Below are 27,541 nucleotides of genomic sequence, written 5' to 3' on the forward strand. Positions count from 1 at the left end.
CAAAGGCTCAGGTAACCAATCACAACTCACCTGTTGTCTAGGTTTGGTCATGTGACATTCACAAGCTGAGCTGTGATTGGTAACCTGAGCTCTTGTGATGTCACTTTCAGTTGCAAAATGTGTTTTTAAAGGTAATAATTGTACGTGAAAAATAATAAAAATATCAAATGTTAATGTTTGACTGCTAAAAATGGCTACTTTGCAATCCTACCCTGAATATTCAATTGTTGTTGTTTTTTGTTTTGTTTTTTACACCTTGACATCTTGTCAAAGTGAAATGTTTCATTTGAAAGGGACATTTTATGGAAAATTGATATTTGACATATTTGTATGCAAGTAGTTGGCAATTGGTGACGTGCTCGTCATCCTATTAAGCGTAAAATTAAATCACCAAATAAATCACTACTATAATGTCATTATGAATACGTCTATAATTCTTTATCGTTGGAGTATTTTTTTTGCTATTAAAGACGCATGGCAACTCTTTTAAATTGTGAAAAAAAAAAGGCAAATATGTTTCCTTTAATATTCCCACAAAAACACTTTCAGAAAGAATATGAAGCGATTTAGTGAACGTGAGCACTTGCGTGTACATTAAATGTATTTTCAAGTTCATGTTCACAAGTCAAGTCAAGCGCATCCAAACACTTTTGGGACAGGAATAAATAAATACAGCATACGTGAGAGGATAAAAAAAAAAAAAAAAAAAAACATTCCCAATGGTCTCTGACAATCTGACAACGGAACGACTTGAGAGTTCTTGTTCGTCACCTCACACACACACGCGCACACGCGCACACACATCGGAAGATACGATCTGTCACTCGGAGTTCTTGTAATTGGTGAACAGGTTGTAGAGGACTCTGAGGGTGGACTTGAGGTTCAGGTTGACCACATCTGCACACAAAAAAAAGTAACAAAAGGTTGGCTCATTTCTCAAGAAAAAAAAATAAATCAATTAATGCAGTCGTATTGAGCACAAAGTAGGGCAACAAAAAAAAGAATTGACTGATAATTACCATAAGATGCATTGCGATCGCGTCCACAAGGATTATTTGCATATTGTAATTTTTCCGTGCAGAAAATAGGTCTTTGGAAATAAATTGTTTTGTTGAATAATATTAGAATGGGCTGCAATTAGCATTCAAGGTTAAACATGTGTTGGCCACAAAAAAAAAAAAAAAATCCCCACAGACGTGTGATGCTGTGAGTATAAGAAAAAAGATGAGAAAACAAACTTGTGATTGTTTTGCTGCGTTGTTTTTCCACCCGCGTGGATCACGCCGAGCGGCGACGCGAGCGCCTGCTGATGATAACGTCATAAAACAGATGGAATCGCTTCATCTGAAATGACCTTAACGGCACAAAATGTTGATGAACCTTTTTAAGCGGCACATCCGTCATGACTATTAGATTGCTTTTCAACCTAATATCGTTCTATTCTATTATATAATCAATTTATGTATAGTGATGCATGACGTGCTACAGGCTGCCCGTGCTTCATTCAATTACACAGCAAAAGTGATCGGCAAGGCCCATTTCGCTTGATGCTGGATTTTAACGCGACGCGAGGCTTCCCTCTAGTGGAAAGGAGCTCAGGATTGCAATCTATATATGCTTAAATATAATAAATATATATATGTTAATATATCTAAAAAATAATATATATATATATATATATATATATATATATATATATATATATATATATATATATATATATATATAAAATATTTATTATTATTATTATTATTATTATTATTATTATTATTATTATTATTATTATTTTAAATATACGGAAAAAAACTAACAAACTAAAACCCAAACCCCTGATTGAAAACATAATTTGAAACCCGGACCCTAGTTCAAAACACTAAACCGAGTTTGAACCCGTACTAAACAACAGCACCCAGATTAAAAACCCGAATCTCATACCTGACTGTAAAACGAGATAAAACGAGAGTATCGGGGTTATTCTATTTCCTCCAGGTTACACCAACTATAGTTTAAACACTAATTTGACAGCCTAACAATAGTTTAAAACCTACTTTGAAACCCTGACCCCAGTTTAAAACCCCAATTCAGAAAACCCCAACAGAGGGTTGAAGTTTCCTTAAAATAGCATAGTAAAATAAAACTCAACAAAAATATTGGCGCTACAAGAAGTCGTAAATTACAAAATGAAAGTTGTAAAATTTGCATTTGTATTTTCCCACAACGAAACGTGCTATTCGTGTCGTTTGCGGCTGTGGATACAGAGACCACACGAATCCATTATTTATACACCTAAAAATTTTAAAATTTAATGAATTGATGGAGTTTAACCGTCTCAAAATAATGTTTAAAGCCCATCATGAAGGTTTACTAATTAATATACAAATTGAATAAAAAAAAAGAGAAGGTGAGTACAAATTAAGAGGAACATATATTTTCTCTAAAACAAAATATAGAACAAAACAAAAAGAACGAAGTATTCAACGCAAGGAGTCAGTTTATGGAACAATCTGGATTGTAAAACAAAATCATCCCAGTCGATCTGTATCTTCAAAAACCTGACAAAAGCTCAATTACTGAAAAAATATGTACAGCACAAGGACATGCTACTTAATTCTTACACAGAATTGTTATATTGAAAACATTTTGACCGATTGGTGTCATTTACTTTGTGTTGATTATTTTTTTGTTAGGGGCAGATAACATAAGTTTTACTTCTACTTTTTTTTTTTTTTTAAGTAATGAAATAAATTGAATTGAATATTTTAAATTTCAGATTTCAACTTCATTGCATTATTTTTTTCTTTGTGGTGTAGCCCGAATTATCCTGGTGGCAAAGCACCAACACCATTACGACTATATGACTCTTTTGTTGCTAGGCAGAACTCATTGGACACAGTCAATTTTGTGCCCCCATCCCCTCAAAAAACTATTTTGCCCACTCTGCCAAAAAGGACTATATATCAGCAATGTGAGTTATCGTAAATATAAAAAATATATTTATTTTTTTCCGCTGTAGCACCATCTACTGGATATGTTGCGGATCTTTACCTTCCGGTCTGGCTTTGGGCTTTTTCAGGCCGCCGTCTTGCATGAGCTCAAAGGCGAACGCCACGTTGTGGACCTGATTAAAAAGACGTCACCTCAGTTATATGTGACATCATTCATAACGCACTGCGATAATGACAAAAGTTATCTTCGTGATGCGCAAATCACCTTCTGGTCGAAGTTCTCGGGGGTGAGGAAAAAGTTGTACAGAGGCACGAAGTAATCCTCCAACAGACCCATCAGGAGGATCAGGTAGACGCCATCAGCAAACTAAACACAACAGACAGAAGTTGTTTATAATCGGCGTATCATATTGTGTGTTAGCAATAAGCTAGCAGACATTTGTAAGCTACAGTCTTGTGGATATGTGTAATTCTCTTGGTTTTATATTTAGTTTTCAAGTAAATTTCCACCGGAAATGTCAATAAAATGCTTGAAGGTGAAGGTGTTCATGTGCTATGATAAACTGAATACCTGCGATTCCAGCTCAGTGACTTCCAAGTTCAACTTGTTCAAGTGCTTGTTCACAAAAGTGATGAGTGACTAAAGTGACAGCAAAAGGATCATTATGCGAGAAATTCATTAAAAAAAAAAGTTTGAATTTGAAATGGTTCCATTGGTAGAAAAAAAAAAGAAAAATGTTTCTCACCGTTTTGACCACATTGAGTTTGTCTGGCGCGTGATCCAGAAGCGTGTCAAAAGCATCTCGTTCTGTCGGAACAAACATATAATACACTTGTGGAAACATTCAAATGTGTTAATGCTGCTTATTTGAACCATTAAAAAAAGTTAGTTTAGCTGTTTTTTAAAAGTATTCTTTATTTTTCTCAAGATTATGTGACTTACTGGCATATTGGATATATTTATGCTAATTTGTGCTAATCCTAATGTTAGCGAACATTAGCTGATGTGGTTGGTTTTATTGTTGTGAAGTTGCTAGCATATTGGATACACTGTGACTTGCGCTAATCCTAACATTAGCTAACATTAGCAGATTTTGTATTTTTGTCACGCTGTGGTGCCTTACTGGCATATTGGATGGATATATTTATGCTAACTGGGGCTATTCCTAATGTTAGCTAACATTATATGATTTGAATTCTTAATTTTACTAAAGCTGCTGTTGCATTGCTGGCATATTCAATATAGTTATGCTAACTTGTGCTAATTCTAACATTAGTCAATGCTAAAATGGAATTGGTTTTTCTTTATTTTTTTTCTAATGCTGCTGCGCTGCACTTGTGCTGATTTGGCAAAATTGTGTCGTTGCATTTGCTAAACTACTCTAACCATCGAAAAATATTAGAAAAGTTGACTTATTTTAGAATTTGAAATGAAAAGTTAAGAAACTCATATATTACACACGAAAAATAACAAAAAACGAGATAAATACTTACCAAATCTTCCCATCATCATTCTGGAAAACAAACAAACCCAAAAAAAGGACTATTCAGTTTGCTACTTAAATCAGTGCAAATTTGTAAATGCAGTGTTACCTTGACTTACAAGTTACAATTTTTGAGATATGAACACAAAAACTCGAGTTACTTGTTAGTGCTTGCTATCATGGCAGGGAATAACAGGTGAATATTTGAAAATAAATACATAAATAAAAATACGCTAGCTCAATGCTAACGCAGTAGATGGACGGTCTTCGTTTTGAGAGGCTGGAACAGATTAACGGCATATGCATTTATTCCAATGTAGAAAATGATTTGAGATATGATACTTGTAGTGTAAGTCAAGGCCCCACTGTTCATCTAGCACGTTTTAGAACAAAATCCATTAAAAAAAAAAAAAAAAAAAAAGGTAAGAAAAGGGCAAACGGGATAATCACAGATAGAAAGATAGACGAACGAGTTCTCACTCGGTGGTGCTGGTCAACTCCTTGTTCACAAGGGCAGTCTGCAGCATGCCCTCTCGCTTCTGCTCAAACAACAACGGCGGGTGAATATCCAAGTTGCAAAAAAGTCACGTGATGTCATCGGTATCAGGAGCGGGCTTCACCTTGACCACCACCACCTTGACCGAGACGTGCTCGGGCAGCCTGATGGCCGCCTGGAAGTGCATGGCCAGCGACACCAGCAGGTACACGATGGCCACCAGGTTCTTGGAGTGGATGGCTGCAAAAACAGTCACATTCAATATGTACACTGCAAAATATGTGCATATGTTGTTTTACTCGACATGAATATGGCTATATTTAGTTTTAGAAATCATGGACAGCTCGATTGGATTGTGTCGGTGTACCTAATAAAGTGTCTGGTGAGTGCACATTGCGTGCCGGCTTCAGGAATGCAGACTTCCTCTCTTTGCCAGTATCACACAGCGTTGGTGGTATAGTGGTTAGCATAGCTGCCTTCCAAGCAGTTGACCCGGGTTCGATTCCCGGCCAACGCATGTGATTTATTCTTTTTTTTTAACATCTTCCCCCAAGTTTTTGATACTAGTATATTATTTAATTTCATTTGTCAGGCTTTTTTTTATTTATAGTTTGTATGTCTTTGTGAATGAATGAATTTGATGGTAAAAATGATTTCTAGTATTTGTATTGTTTCTTAAAGGCGGGGTCTTCCGTTTTCACTCAGGAAAACGCACAATATAAATACAGGATGTATACCCATGAACTCCTTCTCAATCTACACCTCTGGGTTTTTGTTAATGTGTGGTGGTGATTTTTTTTCCCTCTACCCCCAGCCGCCCCAGCCTGTATTTTGCCATTTTGTGTTTGTTTTCTCAACAGCGGGACGTTTCTGTGGACAGACAGTTGTTTACTCCTCCAGCCAATCGCACAGCGGGGGGGTGATGGGGGGGGGTTACTCACTGTAGGCAGATGGGAATTTGTCGGCTGCATGACGTCACTCCCGTTTTTTTCCCACTCACTCACTCACTCACTCACTCACTCACTCACTCACTCACTCACTCACTCACTCACTCACTCACTCACACAAGCCTGGGAGACCATGTGACTTCCATAAAGTAAGCTTGTGTGAGTGAGTGAGTGAGTGAGTGAGTGAGTGAGTGATTGAGTGAGTGAGTGAGTGAGTGAGTGAGTGAGTGAGTGAGTGAGTGAGTGAGTGAGTGAGTGAGTGAAAAAACAAAACAAAACCGTGAGTGCTGTCAAGTTGCGGTGGGAGTGATGTCATGCAGCCGACAAATTTGCCCGGCCGGCCCCATCTGCCTACAGTGGGTTACTCTACACCCCCCCCCCCCCCCGCCCCCCGCTCTGCGATTGGCTGGAGGGGTAAACAACTGTTTGTAAACAGAAACGTCCCGCTGTTGACAAAACAAACACAAAATGGCAGAATACAGGCTGGGGGGAGTTTAGGAAAAAATCACCACCACACATTAACAGAAGCCCAGAGGTGTAGATTGAGAAGAAGTTCATGGGTATACATCCTGTATTTATATACTGCTTTTTCCTGAGTGAAAACGGAAGACCCCGCCTTTAAGGAGGGAAATAAAAATAACAACCACCGACATGTGAGCAAATCGGTCTTGGCAATGAAAATTGAGCACTCACAATCCACACTCCACTCGATGGACCAGCCGTGAGGACGCAGCAGCTCGTTTACGGCCTCCAGAACAGTTTGCAGCTTCTGCTTCTGGCCGATCTCCGACTGGGTCACCTCGGCCACGTTCAGCTTCCGGCCCGACAGCTTTTCTGGAAGGAGGGGAACGATATTTCAAATAGATGCTCAATGAAAATAAGATCGCATCCATTCGACCCACGACGGGACGAAGAGATGAGAACAGATTCAATTAGCATCATATTAGTATGCACAGGGCTCTGTTGAAAAAAATATTGTTTTCTGAAGAAAGTTGAAATAATAATAATAATAACAATAATAATACTAATACTAATACTAATACTAATACTACTAATAATAATCATGTTTATTGTTGCGAGAATAAAGTTTAATATTACAAGGGAAACTATCCAGTGTTAAACAAATAAAGGACATAATATTTTAGGACATTTTTTAATTTATTTTATGAGAAAAGTGTTGTAATATTCCCAGAAAAAAAGTCATAATGAGAAAGAGGTTAATTTTTAAAAAAAAGTTTAAAAAAAAATAAACTTTTAAATGCTGTACATAATAAAGATCACACATTTAAAAAAAAAAAACAAATACAATTTTACTATGCCAAAAAAATAAGGTTGTTCATGACAAATAACCACATATTTTACTTATGAATAAAAAAAATGTAATAAATAATAGATAATAAATAATAAGCCATAAATAATAATTGAAATATTACAAGAGAATATGTATTGTTAATATCACAAGAAAAAAAAAGTCATATTACAACGAAAATGTCATTATTTTACAAAAACTGTTGCATTGTAGAAAATAAAATTATACTCTTAAAAGAAAAAATTGCAGTTATGAGAAAAGTCATATTACTAAAATAACGTTATTAGTTAAAAGAAAAAATGCCATATTGTTACCTGCAGGGAGTCAAAATATTACCACAGAAAAAGTTTTAATGTTATGAGAAAAATTTGTAATAGTAAAAAAAAATGAAAAAAAATGAAAAAGTTAATTATGAGAAAAAAAGTATTACAAGAATTAAGCCATTAGATCACAAGAAAAAGAAAAAAAGTTGTAATACTGTTGATGTATAAAATCGTAATTCACTAGACATCACATGACTAATATAAATCCCAGTAAAATAAATTAAATATGATATTAGCAATGACACATAATGGACACAGGGGGGAGTCCAAGAGCGTAAACGAGTGATGACGACCTCCTGGCTTTTTTCCTCTTGTGACTCACCAAAAAGCTTCTGCAGCACTTGACCGTCATAGCAGTCCTCCTCCAGGTCCTTCACGATGATCCTGTCCTCCTCCAACTCACTGTTGATCCAGTCAATCAGCACCTGTACACATGTACGGTAGATAGAAAAAGTCTACACACCCCTGTTCAAATGCCAGCGACGTGTGATGCAAGGTAAATCAGTTCAAAACTGTTTTCTACCAGTAAAATGAATACAAGTTGTTCCATTCACATTAACAACAGGGATCATGCGGTTGCGCAAGTGTGCACACCCTCGAATAACCGTGGCTGCGTTCAGAATTAACCAATCAAATCGCACACCTTGCCACAATTTCTCGTACGCAGCTGCTCTAGTATCCATTTTGTGGCACTTCTTTTGATTTCGTTAGCATGCTAACGCTAGCAAATGTTACCTTGAGCAAATCTTTCAACTTGGGGTCGTCTCGCGACGTCGGGTCCAGCATGATCCGCTCGGCGTTCTCCTCTGGCAAAGACAAAGGTGAGAAGAAGCTTTTTTCAAGTGTTATTATTATTTTTTTCCTCTCCCCTTCACACTTATTGAGCGCAGACATGTTTTAAGTCCCTCGTGAGGATGAAGAATTGCGAGCCGTTAAAAACGTCAGGAGCCATTTTGGCTGCTAGGGGGGGAAAAAAAAAATAGCGCAACATCTTCTTTTCATTTCCTGCTCCTCTGCGGCCTGACACAGGCCACCTTAAATTAGAGATAGACCGATAAGGTTTTTTCGGGCCCGATACCGATACCAATTATTAGTAGTGAAGGATGCCGATAACCGATATTTGGAGCCGATATTCATTTTCACTAAAAAGGGACATCAAAATTTGGAAAAAATACAAACTCCAGCTCTTATCTTTTATTTTTTTTATTTTATTTTTTTAAAGCATATGTTTATTGAGCAACTTTTAGGGTTAGTAAAATATTTTTAAGGGTTTTTTTTTCTACACGAAATAAAAGTCTTCCAAAATTTAAAAATATCCAAAGTATTACATTTTTACTTATCTCAGTTTTAATTTCAACCAAAAACAGAAGGTGCAGAGAGTTCCCAGGGTCGACAAAAATGAAAATAAAAACTTTTTAAAAACATTTACATTTAAATTAGTTTCCTGAAGTTAACACTTAAAAAAAAAATGGATCTATTATCGGCCATATGATTCGTCAAAATGGCCGATGCCGATATTTCTCAAAAAGCTAAATATCGGCGCCGATAATCGGCCCAGCCGATAATCGGTCTATCCCTACCTTAAATTCACTCCCAAGTAGTCGAACTCAGCATGGACAAGTTGAGGTGAAAAAAAAAAAAAATGAACGGGTGTGCAAACATGACATGAAAAATGTATTGCTCATAAAAGTCCAATAACGACTGTATCTAAATATTTAAAAACAAGATGAAATACAAATGTAGTTATTGTGCATTTGTGTGTTCGTACGTACCCAGCAGAGTGTCCTCGGGATGGACGTTGGTCCCGGAGGGCAGCATTGGGGCGTTGATGGCATTTTTGCCTTCCTCGTGGAGGTCACTCACTAATCGCACAAACACACAACACAAAACACGCACAACAATGCACGATTAGCCGTGTGAAATTGCAATAAAAATGAATTAAACAAATAATTATTTAGGATACTAATACTGTATTGATATCTACTGTGGTACTTTGTAGTGTTTCTCTTGGATGTTTCCAGTTCGTCTATGTCAAGGATGGGCAACTGGCGGCCCGCGGGCTGCATGCCGCCCACAAACACACTCAGAATGGGCCCTCAATAAATTCCCCTCCCCCCGATAAAAAAATAAAATAAATAAATAAATAGATAAATAAATAAATACATTTTAATGTGGGCAGGGGTTATAACGTAAAGTTTTTTGTATATTTTTTTTTAATAATGGACAACTATTGAAAGTTCATTAGCATTAAAAAAAATAAAAATAAAAATGGGGGTTACCCCAAAATTATTATTATTTTTTTACAGTTTCGATGGGGTGTCAATTATGCCTGCATTTTCACTAGTCTGGTTCATAATTATCCAACATTTAGTTCTAGGCTGCAATATCACCATTCACCACTAGATGGCAGACACAAGCTGGTCCGGGATTGCATGGTCTTATGTGGCTCTTAAAAAATGGTGACCCCCTACATCATTTAAGTTGCACATCTCTGATTTATGTCGACGTTAGATTGCTTGCTTTGTCCAATCAGATGTCAGCCCATTTCCATGTAATCTGCCCAAGGCCTTCACTAGTGAGGCACCTGTATACTTCATATTAGCAATGGGACTATTTATTTATTCATTTATTTATTTATTTAATTGGGTGGGCAAGATAGTTGTCCCGGAATGGGGTCAGCCTTTTTCTGTCCTCTGATTGGTTGATCAGAGAAAAACTTGTGAAACTGCCAACTTAGACTAAAAACTTGGACTGGTGATTATGTTTTTGTCATGTTACTAGATATAAATATTGATTCTGAACTGCTTCGGATGATGCACAGCAGATATAAAAAGTCTACACACCCCTGTTCAAATACCATTTTTTTTGTGATTAAAAAAAAACAAAACTGACGTGAATAGCTTAAAAACTTTCACTTCTGAGATAATGTGGTTGCAAAAATGTGCACACCCTCTTATAACTGTGAATGTGGCTGTGTAATATATAATAGCTAGGGGTGTTAAAAAAATCGATTCGGCGATATATCGCGATACTACATCGCGCGATTCTCGAATCGATTCAATAAAAAAAAAATCTTTTTTTTTTTTTTTTTTTTAAGAGCTCAGAATTGTTCATTCGGTAGTCTTACCGATTCAACGTCTTATCATCATTGCCTTTTTTTTTTTTTTTTTTTTTTTTTTGTGTGTGTGTGTGAAAATCGATTTTTAAACGTCCATTTTTAATGGAAAAATATTCAACAAAACGTCTGACTTCGGGTTAGGATTCACACCTTGAGCATGGAAGAATGTTATATGAACGGAACATTAAGCCTTCATATTTTATTTTAATGCTGTTCAAACATGAAACAGATTACAACCTCGATAAGACTGAAATTTCAGATAAATAAATAATACATTTTCATATAAATCTTACACTCTACAAGCTTACTGATTAGTATTTTCTAAATTTGAATGAAAAAAAATCGCAACAATCGACTTATAAATTCGTATCGGGATTAATCGCTATCGAATCGAATCGTGACCTGTGAATCGTGATACGAATCGAATCGTCAGGTGCTAGGCAATTCACACCCCTAATAATAACTATCAGCAATCACATTCAAACTCATGTTAAATGGGAGGCAGCACACGCCTGCCACCATTTCAAATACCTCTGATTAATTAATAAAGCTAAGATGTTCTTGTAGGCTTTTTTCTGACTTTTTTTTTCTATTTAACTTAAGTTTGAATGCGATAGGTTAAATCTGAACGCAGCCACACCGCCAGGTAAGTTATAATTGGGTGTGCAAATGTAAAACTAAATTACCTCAGTTGTTTATTTGTTGTTTACACACATGATCCATATGTAGTTTTTTTTTCCCTAATAATGGGTATTTTATGATTATCATTGCACACTTTTTCGTCTTTGTTCATCTATTTTCGATGATAATGTCGTTGCTTCTGTTTTTTTTTTGTTTTTTTTTCTCCCCCCACACAGATTTTCAAAAACTGCTGCCAGCGAGAGACACTTGCTCACTTTTTCCACGGGCCACATGACGTTCCATCAACATCTTTATCTCTTCGTGTTTCCTGTTTGGCCACAGAAACGAAACCTTCAGGAATTTTGCTCAAAAAAAATTGGGACGTTTGAGTGCTGCTGAGATGGCGGAAATAAATCAAAGCAAACACGAGCAGGCATGAAAGATAATCAATACCTGAATTCACTTTGAAAGATTTGACTTTTCCCGTTAGTTCATTTGATAAGCCTCCATTTCAATCATCAGACATTTATAGTGTCCAAAAAAAAAAGGTGTTATCACTGTATATAACGTAAAGCAAACACAAGTTGAAAGCAGTCATTTACGTTTGCTTGGGGGGGGGGGGCGTCCACTCCACATTTCCAATCTGATACTGCAGTCACTTTTAGCCCGGAATCTCCTCATGGATCAACATTTGGCTGCATAATTACAGAGCAGGATTGCCGTATTTCATTCCTAATTGCGCCGCTTTCCTCCCCCGTGAAACATTTGCCTGCATTACGCCCGCTCCTATGTCAAGTACAACCTGCACTGGGCAGCAAAATTCAGCACAAACATCCACCTATTGACAAAAAAAACTAAAATACTGTACAACACGTGCTGATTTGCAAAATTTGCGAGCCAGAAGCCACTTCTTATTTCTAGAAAAGCTCATCAACGCGTACCTGGTTTCTTCCTCTTGGTTCCACAAAGCAGCCCCGCCATGTCCCCCACTTTCTACTCCGGATGGAAGTGAGCGCACGATGCAGTAAATTGCACGCACAGTATATTCAATGTGTGTGTCAATATGTGTGAGTAGGGCCGAACAGTAGCAGAAGGGGGTGGGTGGGTTGGGGGGCGTGTTTATTTCTGTCACAAACCTCCTCCCCACCTCACAGGTCTAGTTACTGAGCATGTGTGCGTGTGTAACGAGTTGGACAGTGGAAGTTAGTGTGATGTAATGTTTGGAGACGATCACCAGTCGTCGAGCTGAATGTGTTACGCTATGTTTAGCACTGTTGCTACTTTTATTTTGCTCGCTTTCTATTTCCTGTTTTGGTCCCACTACCATTGGCTTGAAAGTCAATATCGAGCCTTTTTTTTTTTTTTTTTTTACATTTTCATGTTTGGCCACTTCTGTATTTCAGCCCCTTCCGCTAACGTGCACTGCTTACTAGGGCTGGGAATCTTTTGACTGTCTCACGAGTCGATTCGATTACGATTTTTGGGTCTACGATTCAATTCGGAATCGATTTTCGATTCAAAATGATTTGATTGACACATGATTTCTGCTTCAAGTTACAGATATGCACAACATTGTCATGATCTACTCCAGTCTTCTTTGCAAGACAAAATGACAAATAGAGACATTAAAGTGTCTTCTTTTTTTTTTGTTTTTTTTGGTTTAACCATTCATTCATTTTGTATTGTAAGTGCCTTTTTCCACAAAAACAGCATGTAGGCTACAACTGCCTTTTACCCTTCTTCTTCATTTCTAATTTAAATAAAATCGATTTTTGGATGTTAAATAATTTAGAGATAGACCGATAAGGTTTTTTCGGGCCCGATACCGATACTAATTATTAGTAGTGAAGGATGCCGATAACCGATATTTGGAGCCGATATTCAATTTCACTAAAAAGGGACATCAAAATTTTGAAAAAATACAAACTCCAGCTCTTATCTTTTTATTTATTTATTTATTTATTTTAAAGCATACGTTTATTGAGCAACTTTTAGGGTTAGTAAAATATTTTTAAGGTTTTTTTTTTTTCCATTTATTCAAAATCTTAGTCAATAGACAAGTTCTGGGATCTCCCAGGTGCAGTAGCATGCTTTCAAAAGTTAAATAAAAACAAAGAATTATTTTCTACACAAAATAAAAGTCTATCAAAATATCCAAAGTATTAAATTTTTACTTATCTTAGTTTTAATTTCAATCAAAAACAGAAGGTACAGAGAGTTCCCAGGGTCGACAAAAATGAAAATAAAAACTTCTTTTTATTTACTTACATTTAAATTAGTTCCCTGAAGTTAACACTTAAAAAAAAATTGATCTATTATCGGCCATATGATTCTTCAAAATGGCCGATGCCGATATTTCTCAAAATGCTGAATATCGGCGCCGATAATCGGCCCAGCCGATAATCGGTCTATCCCTAATATCGATTCGATTCGATTAATAAATGAGAATCTCGATTCTTTTATGAATCGATTTTTTTGGCACGCCCCTACGACTTACACTAACAACATTGCTGTGACGTGTGAACAGAAAGAAGCCAGTGTGTTGACAAGTTGTCAATTTGGTTGCTATGTTTATTCTTCTTTCTAGAAAAGCCTCTAAGAAGCAGTGAATGCGAGCTGAATCAGTTTTTCATTTGACAAATCATATTCTTCATTTCTTATTTGTCCTCGCGAATGCAAAAAGTTTAGCATGAAGGAGGTCCTGCCTTAGCTTCATAAACTAGCCGCTAACTTGCTAGCTGCCACAAGCTAGTCACTCGTGGTCAATCAATTTATTTCACACATTGATTTATTTGTATACTCGATTGAAATTGATCTTCATTGGAAATGTGCTTTTGAAAATCAGTCATCATGTTTCTATGTAACCTCCCCGTCCAAAAAAAAAAAGGATTCCACACTGTTTTTCTTCTTCTAGCCTAGCTGACTGTCTAACTCAGCATAAATGTCATGTTTCAATGAGCCGCCAAATGAAGCCTTTAATACGTCTTACTTGCAGCAGGCAATCAATCAGGCAGTGACTCTATTACGGCTAACACAATTACGCTAATTCAATCCAGACGAGAGCTAGCTGGTAACCCAGATAGAACATTGAGTTTTTTTCTTTTATTTGTGGACTTCCTTTTTATATATTCTGTTCCAAAACATTTTTAAAAATATTTTTAATGCGTTTATTGCAGTATAATTTAATTTTATAGAATCTAAAACATAAACAGTTTGTGCATTGTGGCATTGTGACGCTCCTTCTGGTGTGCCTGCCTTGGCCACCAGGGGGCAATACGGACACTTCAGACATTAATTTGATAATGAAACACAGAAGAAACTGTCTCAACTACGGTACACTACTATAATGAGTAAAATCCAACACACATTCTTATCATAAACAATAAAAGTAACAATATATAATTAACTCATTGACTCGCTGCCATTTTCACTGAAGCAACCCCCTTCGCTCCCGGCTGGTTTACCAGGTCCCCAAAATATTTCTGTTCTATTTTTATAAAAACATGGAACCTACCAAAAGAACGATTAGTCTCTTCTTTCATTCGGAAAAAAAAGGTTTTGCAACAATTAGTATTAAAGTATAGCTAAGTTTTCATCATTATTCACAAACCGAAAAACGAGCTCAGGATGATCTCTTATACTCTGCTTCCACCTGCTGGCCGTTTTTTTTGCAATGACTACCATTCCTTTAAGCAACCTCTTCATGTCCGAAACTATATGAAAGCCTTCTGTATGCTCTAGCATTAAAAAAAAACAACAACAACAACAACAAAATGTATAAATCCGTTTTTGGGAGCGCAGGACAAAGTATTAAAAAACGCATTTATACGTTTTTGGGTTTGAATGAGTAGCTCCTGCAAGAACTATGCTGCAACTATATCGCGGCATAGACCTATAAGATAATATTGTACTACTGAATAAACCCTATAAAAATGTGTGGGTCAAAATTCTCCAAGAATTTGAAGTATAAGACCCTCCAATGAATGTGTAAGCTTTCTACAGTTTACCATTCAAAGGCAAATACGTGAACAGCATACCAAAACAACAATGAAGCTAAAGCGAGCCCCCATTAGAGCTCTTGGACGGGAGGGGGGTGGGAGACAGTCAGGATCTAAATAAAGCGGCAGTATATGGAGGCGACAGACTGGCTCTTAAATATAGCGCCGGTTATTTACACCAGCACGGGACTGGGGAGGAACACAAGCTGACAGATGACAGAAGAGGGGTGGGGGGGGTTCTGCATATTTTTATCGTGTCGAATAGAGAATGCAAATGGGGGGAGGCCGAGGGGTGAATACGGAAGACACAATGGAGAAGTATAACGGTTGAGTGAAGGCTAAAAATTGATCATAGACGTGAATCCTTGTTTATTTTTTATATTTGCCCTGTGATTGGCTGGTCACCAGAGGATGCGCACAACAGAAAAGGGATAGGTGGATGTTGTAAATATGCCCCCTAGTGGCAGTGAGCAGAAAAGGTGATTCATATGAATTATTGTCTTTTTAACTCTTTTACTGCCATACATTATTTAAAAAAAAAAATAAAAAAAAAACTGGCAGCCGATTTTGAGCATTTTAACTCATCTTTCAGGGCAAACAGAATATTGTGTACTTTTACTACATATACAATGTGGGTACCAAATGAAAGATCGCATTCCATTCTTTCATTAGAAAAAAAAGTATGTTTCTACCTTATTCCGTTCATTAGTAATAATAACCATTTGAAACGAGGTCATTAGAGTGACATTGAGCAAAAATTGAAAAGTTGAGAAAACAAGCTTTTTGTGAAGATACATTTTCTCCACAACGGTCACTTTGACACAAAATATTTTTGTTTTGTGACGCTCTGCAAATTAGGTTTAATGTGACAAAGGCTTTGATCATTCACGCCATCCTTGAAAACGTTTGATTTCATCCAATTTCATCAGATTCCGCCATGTTTCATTGTTATTCCGTACGCCGGCAGCCCCTTGAAAAGAGATTCAATGCTGCCATCTGCTGGTCATAGTTAGTGTTTTTGATTCCACAATCCATTGACCAGGCAGCTCTCCACTTAGATGTTGATTTTAAAAAATTAAAATAAAAAATGTAGTTGACGTCATTTAACGTTTCTAGCGGCATACATCGCGATCTTACTTATCGTTATTAAACGTTCTTGGCAGTCAAAGAGTTAAAATGGCGATGTGGGGGTAAGTTTTTCATTCGGACGAGTGTTTCTCAACCTAACAAGAAACTTTCTCATCCTAATGTGAAAGTTTTCTCATTGGAACATGAAACTTTCTCGCTAGGATGAGAAACGTGAGAGCGGTAGCTTATTTAGCTGAGTACAAGACTTATTAAGACGTTCTAAATGTCTCTCATACACAACATAATAGTGACGAACTACAATTTTGTCGTAACTCACGTAGTCTATCACTAATGTCCTAACTAATACAGTCATGATGACTACAGTGTAAAAAAACAGAACTTACTATTGGCAGTCATCATTGAAGAGCAAGCGAGCAGTGTCGTACAAGTGAATGTCAACCGTAAAGTGCAAGATTATACATAGTCAGGATGTGATGACCGCTCGTCCCTTATTAAGCAACTCATAGATGTGACAGATCGTGGCACTTCGGCCTTGTCACAAAAACACACACTTCCTGTCAGCTTAACCCAAGAAAACGGCAGCAATCTGGACCATGTGAGAGACTTTTCACTACTAAATTGTGCCAGAGATAACTTGGAACTCGACGAGGGGGGTGAAAAAAATAAGAGGATTACAAAATGCTGACATGGAAAATGACTTTTCAGCAAAAAGTTACGCAACTTTTCCTGATGCCACTCATCGTTTGGGTGTTTCCTCTTGAGAATAAAGTCACCACACCCGACCGAAAACCACAACATCTGCAAGATGAGACGTTAGAAAACATTACCTTTGTAAGTTCATATGGTGGATGCCCAAAGAGTAGTAATAAAAACAAACTATAAAACAAATACATATTTATTTACAGTGTATAACCACCAAATAACAGAAATATGTATAGTTACTATAAATGAATTAGTGGGAGCATATGATGCAATCAGCACCACTGGTCCACGGGCCGGTACCGCTAATATATTAGCAAAAATATGGGTATGCCTATTATCATTTAGGGACACATTGTTTAATTGTAGAATAGTAGTCACATCTATAATGGACTTTGGACAGTCCTCTACCAACTTGTAGACCACCCTCAGTGAATACACACAGCTTCCTGTTTTACCACACACAAACTAGCTCAAAATAAGTTCAGACAAACTCTAACAAGTGTGTTTAAAATGTAAATAAGACCATGCACCTTTCTTTGCTAGCGTCCTATAGTGACGTTCCTACACACGGGTCTAGACACAAACATGAGTTAGATAGTTAGACCCTTTTCAAATCTTTAAACAGTTACAAACAAATATAGGGCTAATATGAAACTGACGTCATCGATATTGTAAACAAGCCCGCATTTAAGTAGCGTTCACGTGATTGCAGCGCAAACACAAAATAAAACAAGGTGTATGACCAAAATAAAATAATTAAAAAAATAAAAATAAATAAAAACTATAAAAGATATAAATGAATGGCTCACCTTCTTTGGCTTTCTTCCTCCGAACCAAACTGCCCCCGATTCTGCCCAGAAAAGATTCGTCCTTTTTGCTTTTGGCAGACTGCGAGCTGGCGGACATCTTTCACGCAAAGCGTGTTAACGTTGTGAGTGTGTCGCTCTCACTCACACACGCACAATAGTGATGACAATCAGGGGACGGTGCACGCAAAACACGCACACACCGGCCAAGTCAAGGGCAGACGGGCTGGGACGACGCACTACTGTGTGTATGACTCACATGGACCGGTGCGTCAGCTCACAGCGCCCCCAAAAGGCTGGATGTGGAAGTACGCACGGTAGACACATGATGGAATGAAAGTCCATTATTATAATTTTGTACAAAAAAGTTGCATTAAAAAAGTATAAAAATAAAAAAACATTTTAGGTTCATTGAAGATTTTTTGTTTTGTTTTATTTTGTGTGTGAGAATGCGTCCACGGTGGGTGTACTCGCCTCTCGCTCAGATCAGCTGGTACTGGCAGTAGGCCGTCAGAATTGGCCACCAGATGTCGCTGTTCGACGTTCGATGTTTCGAACGTTGCTTCCAAAAGATATTTCACGTGATATTGTACTGCAATGTTGTGAAAGTGCCCAATGAGGACAGGAGTTGAGAAATAACTTAGCTAGAACCTCGATATTAAACATTAGCTGCAAGTTTGTAACTGTTTAAGCCTCCCTGATCGTATCTTCGTACGTGTGGCATGTTTACACTTTCATTATTCAAATATCTTATATTGATATTGCTATAAATTGTGATGCTTTGTCTCCCGATAGACCATCAATACGCCTACGCAAGTATCGTGATATTTGTAGGTAAACTGCCACTATGTCTCCATTCTTCATGAATAATTGAGCAATTACTTAGCAGGCCGCTAGAGGGCGCCCCTCATAAGAGTGGCGGGGAAATGTACGGGAAGTCTTCAGGCGAAGAAGACCCATCAGCTTACTTTTATTTGTGTAAGACATTTATCTGACTTTATGAAGCATACAATTTCTGAGCGATATTGATTTAAGTAATTTTATTTAGTTACAATGTTACACAAAAAAATTGTGTCAGTTTCTAAAATGAAACAATTGGCTATGTAACTGACTGACATATTGCATGACAGTAGTGTTTAAGAAAGACACAAATTTGTTCACGGAAAGTGGTCTCTTGTTAAGAATACATTTTTATTATTATTATTTTTTAAATACACTAAAGTACTCACTGTAGAAAATACACCAGTTTAATATTGTGTTTCAGTTATGACACAAAAATAAACTATTTTCTCATTGAAAAAAACATCAGTTTATGGCTTGAGTTGTTTTATCGTAGATTTATTACCTGATTAATATATCAATAATCGTGGTGTTGTCATATCGTGAGATAATCGTTATCATGAAGGACATGACAAAAATAACCACTGTACAGTGGACCCAACCTATTCATGCTCACAAATAGTGAAAATCTGTCGATAATTAAATGGAAAAAACAGGAAAATATAAACTTTAAAAATCCTTCCAAAAACAATAACCCCTAATGTGCGTTTCCTCGAAAATACGGTGGCGCCACTATGTCCCAAGCAAACAAGAGCGGCTCGTCCCGGAACTGACGGCCATTTTGCATTCAGCTGAGGTCCTCAGCAGCATCCAGTCGGCCTGAAGGCGGACTCTCAAGCGCTCCACTGCCTCAACATCTTCAACTACTGGAGCAGGAAGTCGCCCCAGAGGGGGCGCCGGACTCCCACAGAGCGATGATGCCGTTGGCGTCACTAAAGCCTCGTCGCCCTCCTAAAATGGAAGCCGTACATTTGATCAATTCCACATGAACATTTACGACAAGGTAAAAAACCCAAATGGCGTCTACTACCACAACACATTTTCAGTTATATCGATACCTGTCCACCCAGTTGTTGTCGCATTGTAACCACCCTAATCTCCTCACCTGCACGAGCACAAGCATGTGACCCCAAGCCAGGCCCCGCAGCAGGCCGACCAGCTGCTGCCACGCGCCACCGCCGAGGCCGCCAGCGCCAGGAAGTCGCGCCAGCAGCACCAGAGCGGGGTCGTACTCGTAGGCGAGCGGCAGGAGGACGCTGAAGATGGCCTGCGCAAACCCCGACGTGTCCCCGAGGCCGCTCTTCAGACGCACGGGTATGGAATGTTTGCACCTCGGCTCCTCTGGCGCCTCCTTGCTGATGTGCACTGTAAGTGTCCTAAAAGAGGAATAAGCAGTGATCACGCTTGATCATACAAAGACTGTTGATATATTACAAAAGCAGCAATAATATTCACCCATCTTCTGGCAGGTGACTCGGGACTTCAGTGCCTCCAACGCACACACCCAAAACGCTGCACAAAACGGTAGAAATGGTCGCAAGTGCTAATCGGGTTACAGTTGAATCCACTTTAGTTGTACCGTTGCTTGAGAGCGGTCGCACGCTGCATGACGGGTGCCATCGCCATGGAAACGTCACCTACCACGGCCAAAGCATTGCAGATCTGGGCAGGGGAAGAAGAATGTCACAATTTTTAGGACTCGAGTGATGATACACAAATAAAATTCACTACATAAAAAAGGTATTCTTTTTATATTGTGATGAATGAAGTAGCTAAAGAAAGGTTAGAGTCTCTTCTTTTATCAGGAAAAAAAAGGACATTTGTATCTGTTTCTATTTTGCAGCAATTAACATTAGAATTGAGATAAGTTTCATCAAAAGTCATTCACAAAAACAGCTTATTGCAACATGGTCCTTATTGCAACAATGTCCTGGGTGATCTCTTATACTCTGCTACCACCTGTTGGCCGTTTTTTGTAATAACTACCATTGCTTTTAGCCACCTCTTCACATCAGAAGCTGCATCAAAGCCTTCTGTATGCTCTTGCATAAAAACAAACAAACAAGCAAAACAAAAACGTATAAATACGTTTTGGGGAGTGATGGATAAAGTATTAAAAAAACATATTTACACGTTTTTGGGTTTGAATGAGTTAATCGGCCAATTAATCGGTTATCTGAATTTTATAATGCCAAATTGACATCAGCCTAAAACTCCCCAAAAATCTTTATCGGTCGGGTCTTATGTTATGATGGCCACAGAGACATTAAATTTCACTTTACACAATCACTCGCAGATATTTCCACTGAAGTAACCCCCTTCACTCCCAGCTGCTTTACTGGATTTTGACTGATTTTCCAAGGCCCACAGAATATTGTGTTCTTTTGCTATTAAAACATGGAACCTACCCAAAGAAAGATTAGAGTTTCTTCTTCCATCAGTAAAAAAAAAAAAAAAAGTCGTTTCTATCAGTTTCCATTTTGCATCAATTAGGATTAGAATATAGCTAAGTTTCATCATTATGCACAAATCTTTTTAGAATTGTGGGGAAACAGCTTGTTTTCAACATGGCCCTGGTTGACCTCTTATACTCTAATGCCACCTGCTGGCTGTTTTTGTAATTACTACCATCAAAGCCTTCTGTATGCTGTAGCATAAAAAAATAAATAATATAAAATACTAAATACGTCTTTGGGAAACTAAAGACATTTAAAATAGAATGTATTTATACGTTTTGTGGAGCAAATGAGTTAATACGATTATGTTGAAATATCCCCAAAAATTAAGCAGTTCACATTTAAAAAAAATATATATATATTTTGGGCGTACCTCATTCTTCTCCATTTTCCCAACTAGCTCAGTGAGACTGGATAACGTAGGGACAGCATCGCCATCAAAATCCTCTCTTATTGGGGAGAGAGAGCGGAAAAGACAATACACGTGACTCCAGCGGTCTATTTTGGTTGTTTTGGGTGAAACCAAAAAGGAGTATCGCACTTTTCAGCGAGCGAGTCGGCATGTTGGGACAAGTTGGAGCGTTTGCATCCGTCGGGACAAGCCATTTCCTCGGGGATCAGCACCGCTGTGCGTACGGGAGGCAAAACGCACGCGTGAGGCTCGGGCCACGTTATGCCATCGGCTGCTTCTCCGCTTTCAAACTTGTCTTCTTTTTCTTTTTCCTTTTCTTCGAGCTTGGTGCTGATTTGTGAAGGGGGTGCTCGGGCTGGAAGTCATGTAGAAAAAAACAAACAGCAGATGGTTGGAAAAGAAATGGATGTTTAGCAATGAAGTGGTGATATTGATATTGTACGAGCACAAGGCTGACAAACTTTGAGAGTTCACTTCATGTCTCATCAAAAAGTGTATTTACAATGGACTACTCATCAGTCCGCTCATACCTGCATGCTCGAGACAGGACCAGGAATTCCGATGGGCTGCGCGCACACATTGAATGGATTCGAGCGCGCTGAAAGAGAAGCAGTTCCACTCTAAATCAAGCCGTCTCGTACAAACCAAGGTTATTTTAGGTTAACGAAAACTAACAAAACAAAAAAAATTACAGCTGAAATTCAAACAAACAATTTTGTTAACGAAATAAAATAAAAATGCTTTTTAAAAAATGGAAACTAACTGAAACATTTTATGTTCACAAAATGATTATAGCAAAAATGTATTTTGTAATTAATTTAATAACTTTAATGGGCCTTTGGGGATGATTTTAAAGATGTTTGAAAGCGTGTCACATAGAAGTAATCAAGCAGCAATTAACACTTTTACCGCCAAAAACGTTTAATGGCGTATGCTAAAATCTCAACAAATGACGCCAAAAACGTGAACTGACGTTAACTACGTTTTAAAAAAAAAAAATTTGGGTCTCTCAATGGGCCGTGCAACGTTTTGTGCGGCGCTAATTTGTGAAATTTGTGGCCAGCAAATGGCAGCATTGTATCTCTTTTCAATGAGCTCTCGTGTATCAGATTAGATGAAAACATGGCGGACCTTAGGATGTCGAACACTTTCAAGGATGTCATGAATAATCAAAGCGCTTGTCACATGAATTCTAATTCACAGAGCGTCAGGAAACAAAAAATATTAGTGTCAGTGTTGTGCAGAAAATGTAGCTTCACAAAAAGCTTGTTTTCTCCTTTTTTTCCCACCATTTTTTCACTTGATGTCACTCGACCTATTTTCAAATAGCAATTACAAAAGAATGAAATAAGGTAGAAACGTACTTTTTTTTTTTTTTTTAAATGAAAGAACGGTATCTTTCATACGGTATCCACCATGTTCATATAGTCACAGAACACAATATTCTGTTTATCTTGAAAGATGAGTGGAAATTCCTCAAAAAGAGTAAAAGAGTTAACTAAAACTAAATTAAAATTAAAATTTTTAAAATAACTAAAACTGCTAAAAACTAACAGAACCACCCTGAAAACTAATTACAACCAACTAAAAAAAACAACCTCAAAACAGAATAAAAAACTAACTAAAACAATTCTAATTAATAACCCTACTACAAACTCAGATTGGCAACACGGTGCAGTCGAACCTCTGACAGGGGCCTTGGAGGTTGGCGGGCCTCGGCGCCGGATCACCGAGTAGAGTTCGAACTGTCACGCACACGGACTGGCTGAGTGAAGTCAAGTTGTATCCTCCCTGGAAAACGTTGAGGATGCTATCAAAAGGTTCAAGTGCTCATTGAAAATGTACAGGAAATGTCTGACCTCCAGCATTAAGCACAGTTTTCCCCCAGCGAGGTTCATCAGCAGGTGGGTGAGGTGGGCAAAGATGTCTGGGGTGGCACACATTTCACCCTGGGAAAAATCAGAGCTCCATTAAGAAATAGTGAAAAAGCCAGATAAACTGGCTACCAAATGACCCAAATTATTAGTATGTACAAAATATACGGTAAGTACCTCTGGGTCCCCAATGGCAGAGTCGAAGCCTGCACACACCAGCACCAAGTCTGGGCAAAACTGTGACAAAAGTCAGTCAACGAGCGTCTGTTACTTCATCATGTCATTCGTCTCACCTCGTAGGCGACCGGCAGAAGGACGTGAAAGAAGACCGCAAGATAGTCGCTGTTCTGCATGCCAACCTGGAAAGAAGAATTACACACAAACCATTGTACAAAAGGTGGAAAAGCCGATGGGAAGTGAATGGAATGAGATCAGGCTGGCAAAGTTAGCAGAACGACTGAAAAGTTTGAAACTGGACCATTTTGAAGCATAATGCAATATTGACCGTTCCTACAAGACTAAGTCAAATGAGGCTCCCTGGCCTAGCAAAGCTCTATATTTACTCATTTAAATATAAATATTACAATATCATAAATACTTGGACCAGACTGGAGAGGAAATGGCAAAGTTTGCAGCTGGAACATTCTAATCTAAACAACAAAATAAGAAAAGTTTGCTATGAAATATGCAACATAATATGAATTATTAATTAATTAATATCACATTTAGCGGCATTACGGTAAAATGCAGACTGGTGGAAAAGTGAAGTTCAGGTTCCCCAGCCTTGAAAAATTAGCTGGCCTATAGAAAAGTTGTCTGTCAGACCATTTTGAGCTTCAAAACATTGAAGTTTGTGAAAACATAACAAGAACGTACGCATCTACAAGGCCGACTGCATTGAGAGGGGCTCCCTGGGCAAGAAAAATTAGCATCCCCAAGGCAGGGGCATTTTGTTACAGTTTTACCAACGGCAATAATATATATCCACAACATATGAACAACAACGGCTGGAAAGTTAATGAAAAGTGGTTCCACAGGTTGGCAAATTTAGAATATCAATACCACACGCTGACCTTGTTCCATGGCACGTTGATATTGAAGCCAGCGCCTTTGTCCTTGCCAACATTGTCATAGTCTGATTCTCTGAGTCCAGGCCAGAATTTCTGATGCTCGTAACGGTGCCAAGAGAAATAAAGCACGCTGTGGAAGGAAAGTAATTGAAACTGATGACAAAACATAAAAGACATTCAGTACTAGGGGTGTGAATTGCCTAGTACCTGACGATTCGATTCGTATCACGATTCACAGGTCACGATTCGATTCGATACCGATCTTCCATGCTCACGGTGTGAATCCTAACCCGAAGTCAGACGTTTTGTTGAATATTTTTCCATTAAAAATGGAAGTTTAAAAATTGATTCACACACACACACAAAAAAAAAAAGGCAATGATGATAAGACGTTGAATCGGTAAGACTACCGAATGAACAATTCTGAGCTCTTAAAAAAAAAAAAAAAAAAAAAAAAAAAAAATCGAGAATCGCGCGATGTAGTATCGCGATATATCGCCGAATCGATTTTTTTTAACACCCCTATTCAGTACACACCTCGGATCATCCTCGAATGCATATTGCACCCCTTGACCGTGATGTATGTCCCAGTCAACTATCAGCACCCTGAAAAGAAGAACACGTTTAACCATAAAATGTAAACAAACCCCGAAATGATGCATTTCACCTTGTAACCGTGTTACCTTTGAACTCCATACTTTTGCTGCGCATATTTGGCTGCTATGGCGACATTGTTGAACACACAGAAACCATTGGCAGCACTGCGCATGCTGTGGTGCCCCGGTGGTCTATTCAGAAGAAAAAAACCAGGGCGGACAATGCGGTAAAATGGAACCGAGAGATGGCCTACAAGTTCTTACCTGACCAGAGCCAATCCATTTCTTACCCTCCCGGTCATAACGGCGTCCACCAACTGCACTGCGGCTCCCGCTGCCAGGGTGGCGCAGTGGTAGCTATTCTGTAGCGCAAAGTGGAAGCAAACTGAAGGACTATAATAAATGCTCGCCGAGTGAATTAGAACCACAGCAAATATTTTAATGGTGCTCCATAAATGACTGTGGCTCTCCTTTCTCACATGTGAGGGAAATGCAGTACATATTTGATAGCTATTAAAAAAAAATGTGCAGACAGAAAATTTGGAATTGAGCAGTGATGCGAATGATGAACATAAATACCACTTACTGGGTGGAAGTAGACGTCTCCATATTGCAGGGCGAATTCCCTCAAGTCTTCCAGAGTCATGTACGGCGTCGTCTTCACTGCTTCCAGGTACTGCTCACTAGAACATTGTCATAGTGTTTCAAAAAAACAAAAAACACATTTGAACATTGGAGGTTCAGGACTCACCTGTGAATCAGGAGAATGTCGTCGTCAGTGGCCTGGCGGACAGGTATGGAGACACATCGAGCAGCCAGACCGCAACTGACCAACGCTTCATGACTCGCTGTCAGACGCTCGGGCCTCTCGAGCTCACAGTCTGGACTGGAAGCAGAGGTTTTAAAATACATTTCTTAAAATAATAATAATAATTTTAAAAATTAAATAAATAAATAAAGATACATTTTTGTTGTTTCTTTGTTTTATTTAATATTTTGTTCTTTTCCAGTCGAACTCTACAGTAAGAAGAAATCATCAAACGTATATGATAAAAAATTAATTGACGCTATTAATAATGTAATAATAATCATGTAATTAATAATTATGTAACGTGTAGGTGCACTTTACAAAATATTGGAAAACGTCATATTCTTCAGATGAATCAAAGCATTTAAATTCATATATGGATTCACACCACATATAATGAAGTATTTTGTGATGCATTTTTTTTTTTAAATTATTATTAATTATAACATTAATGTCGCCAAAAACAGCTAATGTGTGTGCATGCGTTCCCTAGTGGGTTGTGTAAGCAGCAGCAGCATAAAAACATATTGTAACTTAAATAAAATAATCGCGTTTTAACTTAAAAATTGTTACGCAACGTTTCAAACGAAATAATGTTAAAAAAAAAATAAAAAAATTAAAACAACAACAACAACAACAACAAAACAATATCGGATGTATTTATTATTTTGAAGAGGTTTAGGCAAAGTTTGGCTAAATAGTACCACTACCAGAAACATCGTGCTTAAAAAAAAAGGTTCCGTCCATTTAAACTGTGTTCACACATGCTAGTGCATAATTAACATTTGATCACAACTAACAAATACATTATCTTCACGATTGTAAAACAAATACATCAACTGATTAAAACGTATGGCTAGATTAAAAAAATATATATTGGGCAACGGGCTTCCACTAGGGTGCAGCAACGTAACTTATCCGAGCGGAAACAACATCCTAAAACCACTACACACTTTAACAGCCCGCAGTGGCAGGCTGGCAGCAAACAATGCGTTATTTTCGGATATGCACGCTCAGAAACAAAACAAAACGAAACAAACAAACAAACAAAAAATGCACAGCGTATTGCGGTAATTTTGAACTAAATCCAAGAGACTGCTAACTAAATATCGCTCCTTGCTGAAACTTGTCGTTCATTCTTGTTGTGTTGATGTCTGGACCAGAAGTGTTAACAGCCAAAAAAATATTAGCAACACAGAGCAAAAAGACTTGCGAGGTTAGCTAAACTACTGTTTATTTGTCATCTCGTACTTACTCTAACCACAGCAGTTTATAGCGGGTCATCTCCTCGTCGTATAGCAAGGCTGTTCCCATCTTGGATGTTCTGTTGACCGGCTTCTGGAGTGAAAACTGAAGACTACCGAACCGAAATCTTCCATCACCGTTACGAAGCGCCACAGCGCCGCCTTTGGAAATATTTTTTTTTCATTTTTTTTTTTTAATTAATTTTTAACTGTGACAAGTTAACAAGGTTTGTATTGTGGTTACCGTTTTTAGTTGAATTTGTTCAATTATTAATTTTTATTTTAACTAGCCCCTTCTTCCATATTACGCTTGTTCTATGTCCATTCCAGTCTCTTAAAATGAAATATAAATAAATCATATAAAACAATATAAATATACATATACACAATATATATATATATA

The 27,541-nt window shown here is 37.8% G+C and overlaps 2 protein-coding genes and 1 non-coding gene across 7 annotated transcripts; 1 reads left to right on the forward strand and 2 right to left on the reverse strand.

Moving 5' to 3' along the window:
* Positions 1-484: 484 nt before the first annotated feature.
* Positions 485-18,081, reverse strand: parvb (parvin, beta). 4 transcript variants are annotated; one of them, XM_077518087.1, is made up of 14 exons: positions 17,842-17,977; positions 17,052-17,128; positions 9,277-9,366; positions 8,240-8,310; positions 7,827-7,929; positions 6,566-6,706; positions 5,050-5,165; positions 4,910-4,968; positions 4,440-4,459; positions 3,692-3,753; positions 3,517-3,585; positions 3,211-3,312; positions 3,046-3,118; positions 485-897 (listed from the first exon to the last, which is right to left on the reverse strand). In XM_077518087.1, exons 2-14 carry the CDS (start codon positions 17,068-17,070, stop codon positions 821-823), a joined length of 1,002 nt encoding a protein of 333 aa, XP_077374213.1. In that variant the 5' UTR covers positions 17,071-17,128; positions 17,842-17,977; the 3' UTR covers positions 485-820. The 4 variants fall into 4 exon arrangements, with proteins under 4 accessions (XP_077374213.1, XP_077374211.1, XP_077374214.1 ...); XM_077518085.1 differs by lacking the exon at positions 17,052-17,128 and having other exon boundaries at positions 17,842-18,081; XM_077518088.1 differs by lacking the exons at positions 17,052-17,128; positions 17,842-17,977 and adding an exon at positions 16,714-16,815.
* On the forward strand, positions 5,371-5,442 carry trnag-ucc (transfer RNA glycine (anticodon UCC)). The gene has a single exon. It is a non-coding gene; the product is annotated as a tRNA-Gly (tRNA).
* Positions 18,082-19,008: 927 nt separating the features above from the next.
* hdac10 (histone deacetylase 10) lies at positions 19,009-27,271 on the reverse strand. 2 transcript variants are annotated; one of them, XM_077517401.1, is made up of 18 exons: positions 27,150-27,271; positions 25,838-25,972; positions 25,673-25,769; positions 25,351-25,448; positions 25,174-25,278; positions 25,028-25,096; positions 24,494-24,620; positions 23,714-23,779; positions 23,598-23,657; positions 23,406-23,495; positions 23,231-23,337; positions 22,077-22,144; positions 21,676-21,901; positions 21,508-21,583; positions 20,258-20,340; positions 20,134-20,190; positions 19,784-20,054; positions 19,009-19,629 (listed from the first exon to the last, which is right to left on the reverse strand). In XM_077517401.1, the coding sequence occupies exons 1-18, from the start codon at positions 27,206-27,208 to the stop codon at positions 19,411-19,413; spliced, it is 2,013 nt and encodes a 670-aa protein (XP_077373527.1). In that variant the 5' UTR covers positions 27,209-27,271; the 3' UTR covers positions 19,009-19,410. The 2 variants fall into 2 exon arrangements, with proteins under 2 accessions (XP_077373527.1, XP_077373528.1); XM_077517402.1 differs by lacking the exon at positions 27,150-27,271 and having other exon boundaries at positions 25,673-25,762; positions 25,838-25,966.
* Between the last annotated feature and the right edge of the window lie 270 nt (positions 27,272-27,541).

The sequence above is a fragment of the Festucalex cinctus genome, chromosome 3, assembly GCF_051991245.1.
Source record: "Festucalex cinctus isolate MCC-2025b chromosome 3, RoL_Fcin_1.0, whole genome shotgun sequence".
Lineage (NCBI taxonomy): Eukaryota > Metazoa > Chordata > Actinopteri > Syngnathiformes > Syngnathidae > Festucalex > Festucalex cinctus.

Coding starts and splice junctions, on each gene's coding strand:
- parvb (XM_077518085.1), bottom strand. CDS start 17,938: ATGTCCGCCAGCTCGCAGTCTGCCAAAAGCAAAAAGGACGAATCTTTT. Junction 4,969..5,049: donor TCAAGGTGGTGGTGGTCAAG/GTGAAGCCCGCT, acceptor TTGTTTGAGCAG/AAGCGAGAGGGCATGCTGCA. Junction 3,586..3,691: donor AACTCAATGTGGTCAAAACG/GTGAGAAACATT, acceptor CTGTCACTTTAG/TCACTCATCACTTTTGTGAA.
- hdac10 (XM_077517401.1), bottom strand. CDS start 27,208: ATGGGAACAGCCTTGCTATACGACGAGGAGATGACCCGCTATAAACTG. Junction 25,973..27,149: donor TATAAACTGCTGTGGTTAGA/GTAAGTACGAGA, acceptor CTCTGCTTCCAG/TCCAGACTGTGAGCTCGAGA. Junction 25,449..25,672: donor GAGACGTCTACTTCCACCCA/GTAAGTGGTATT, acceptor TTTGCGCTACAG/AATAGCTACCACTGCGCCAC.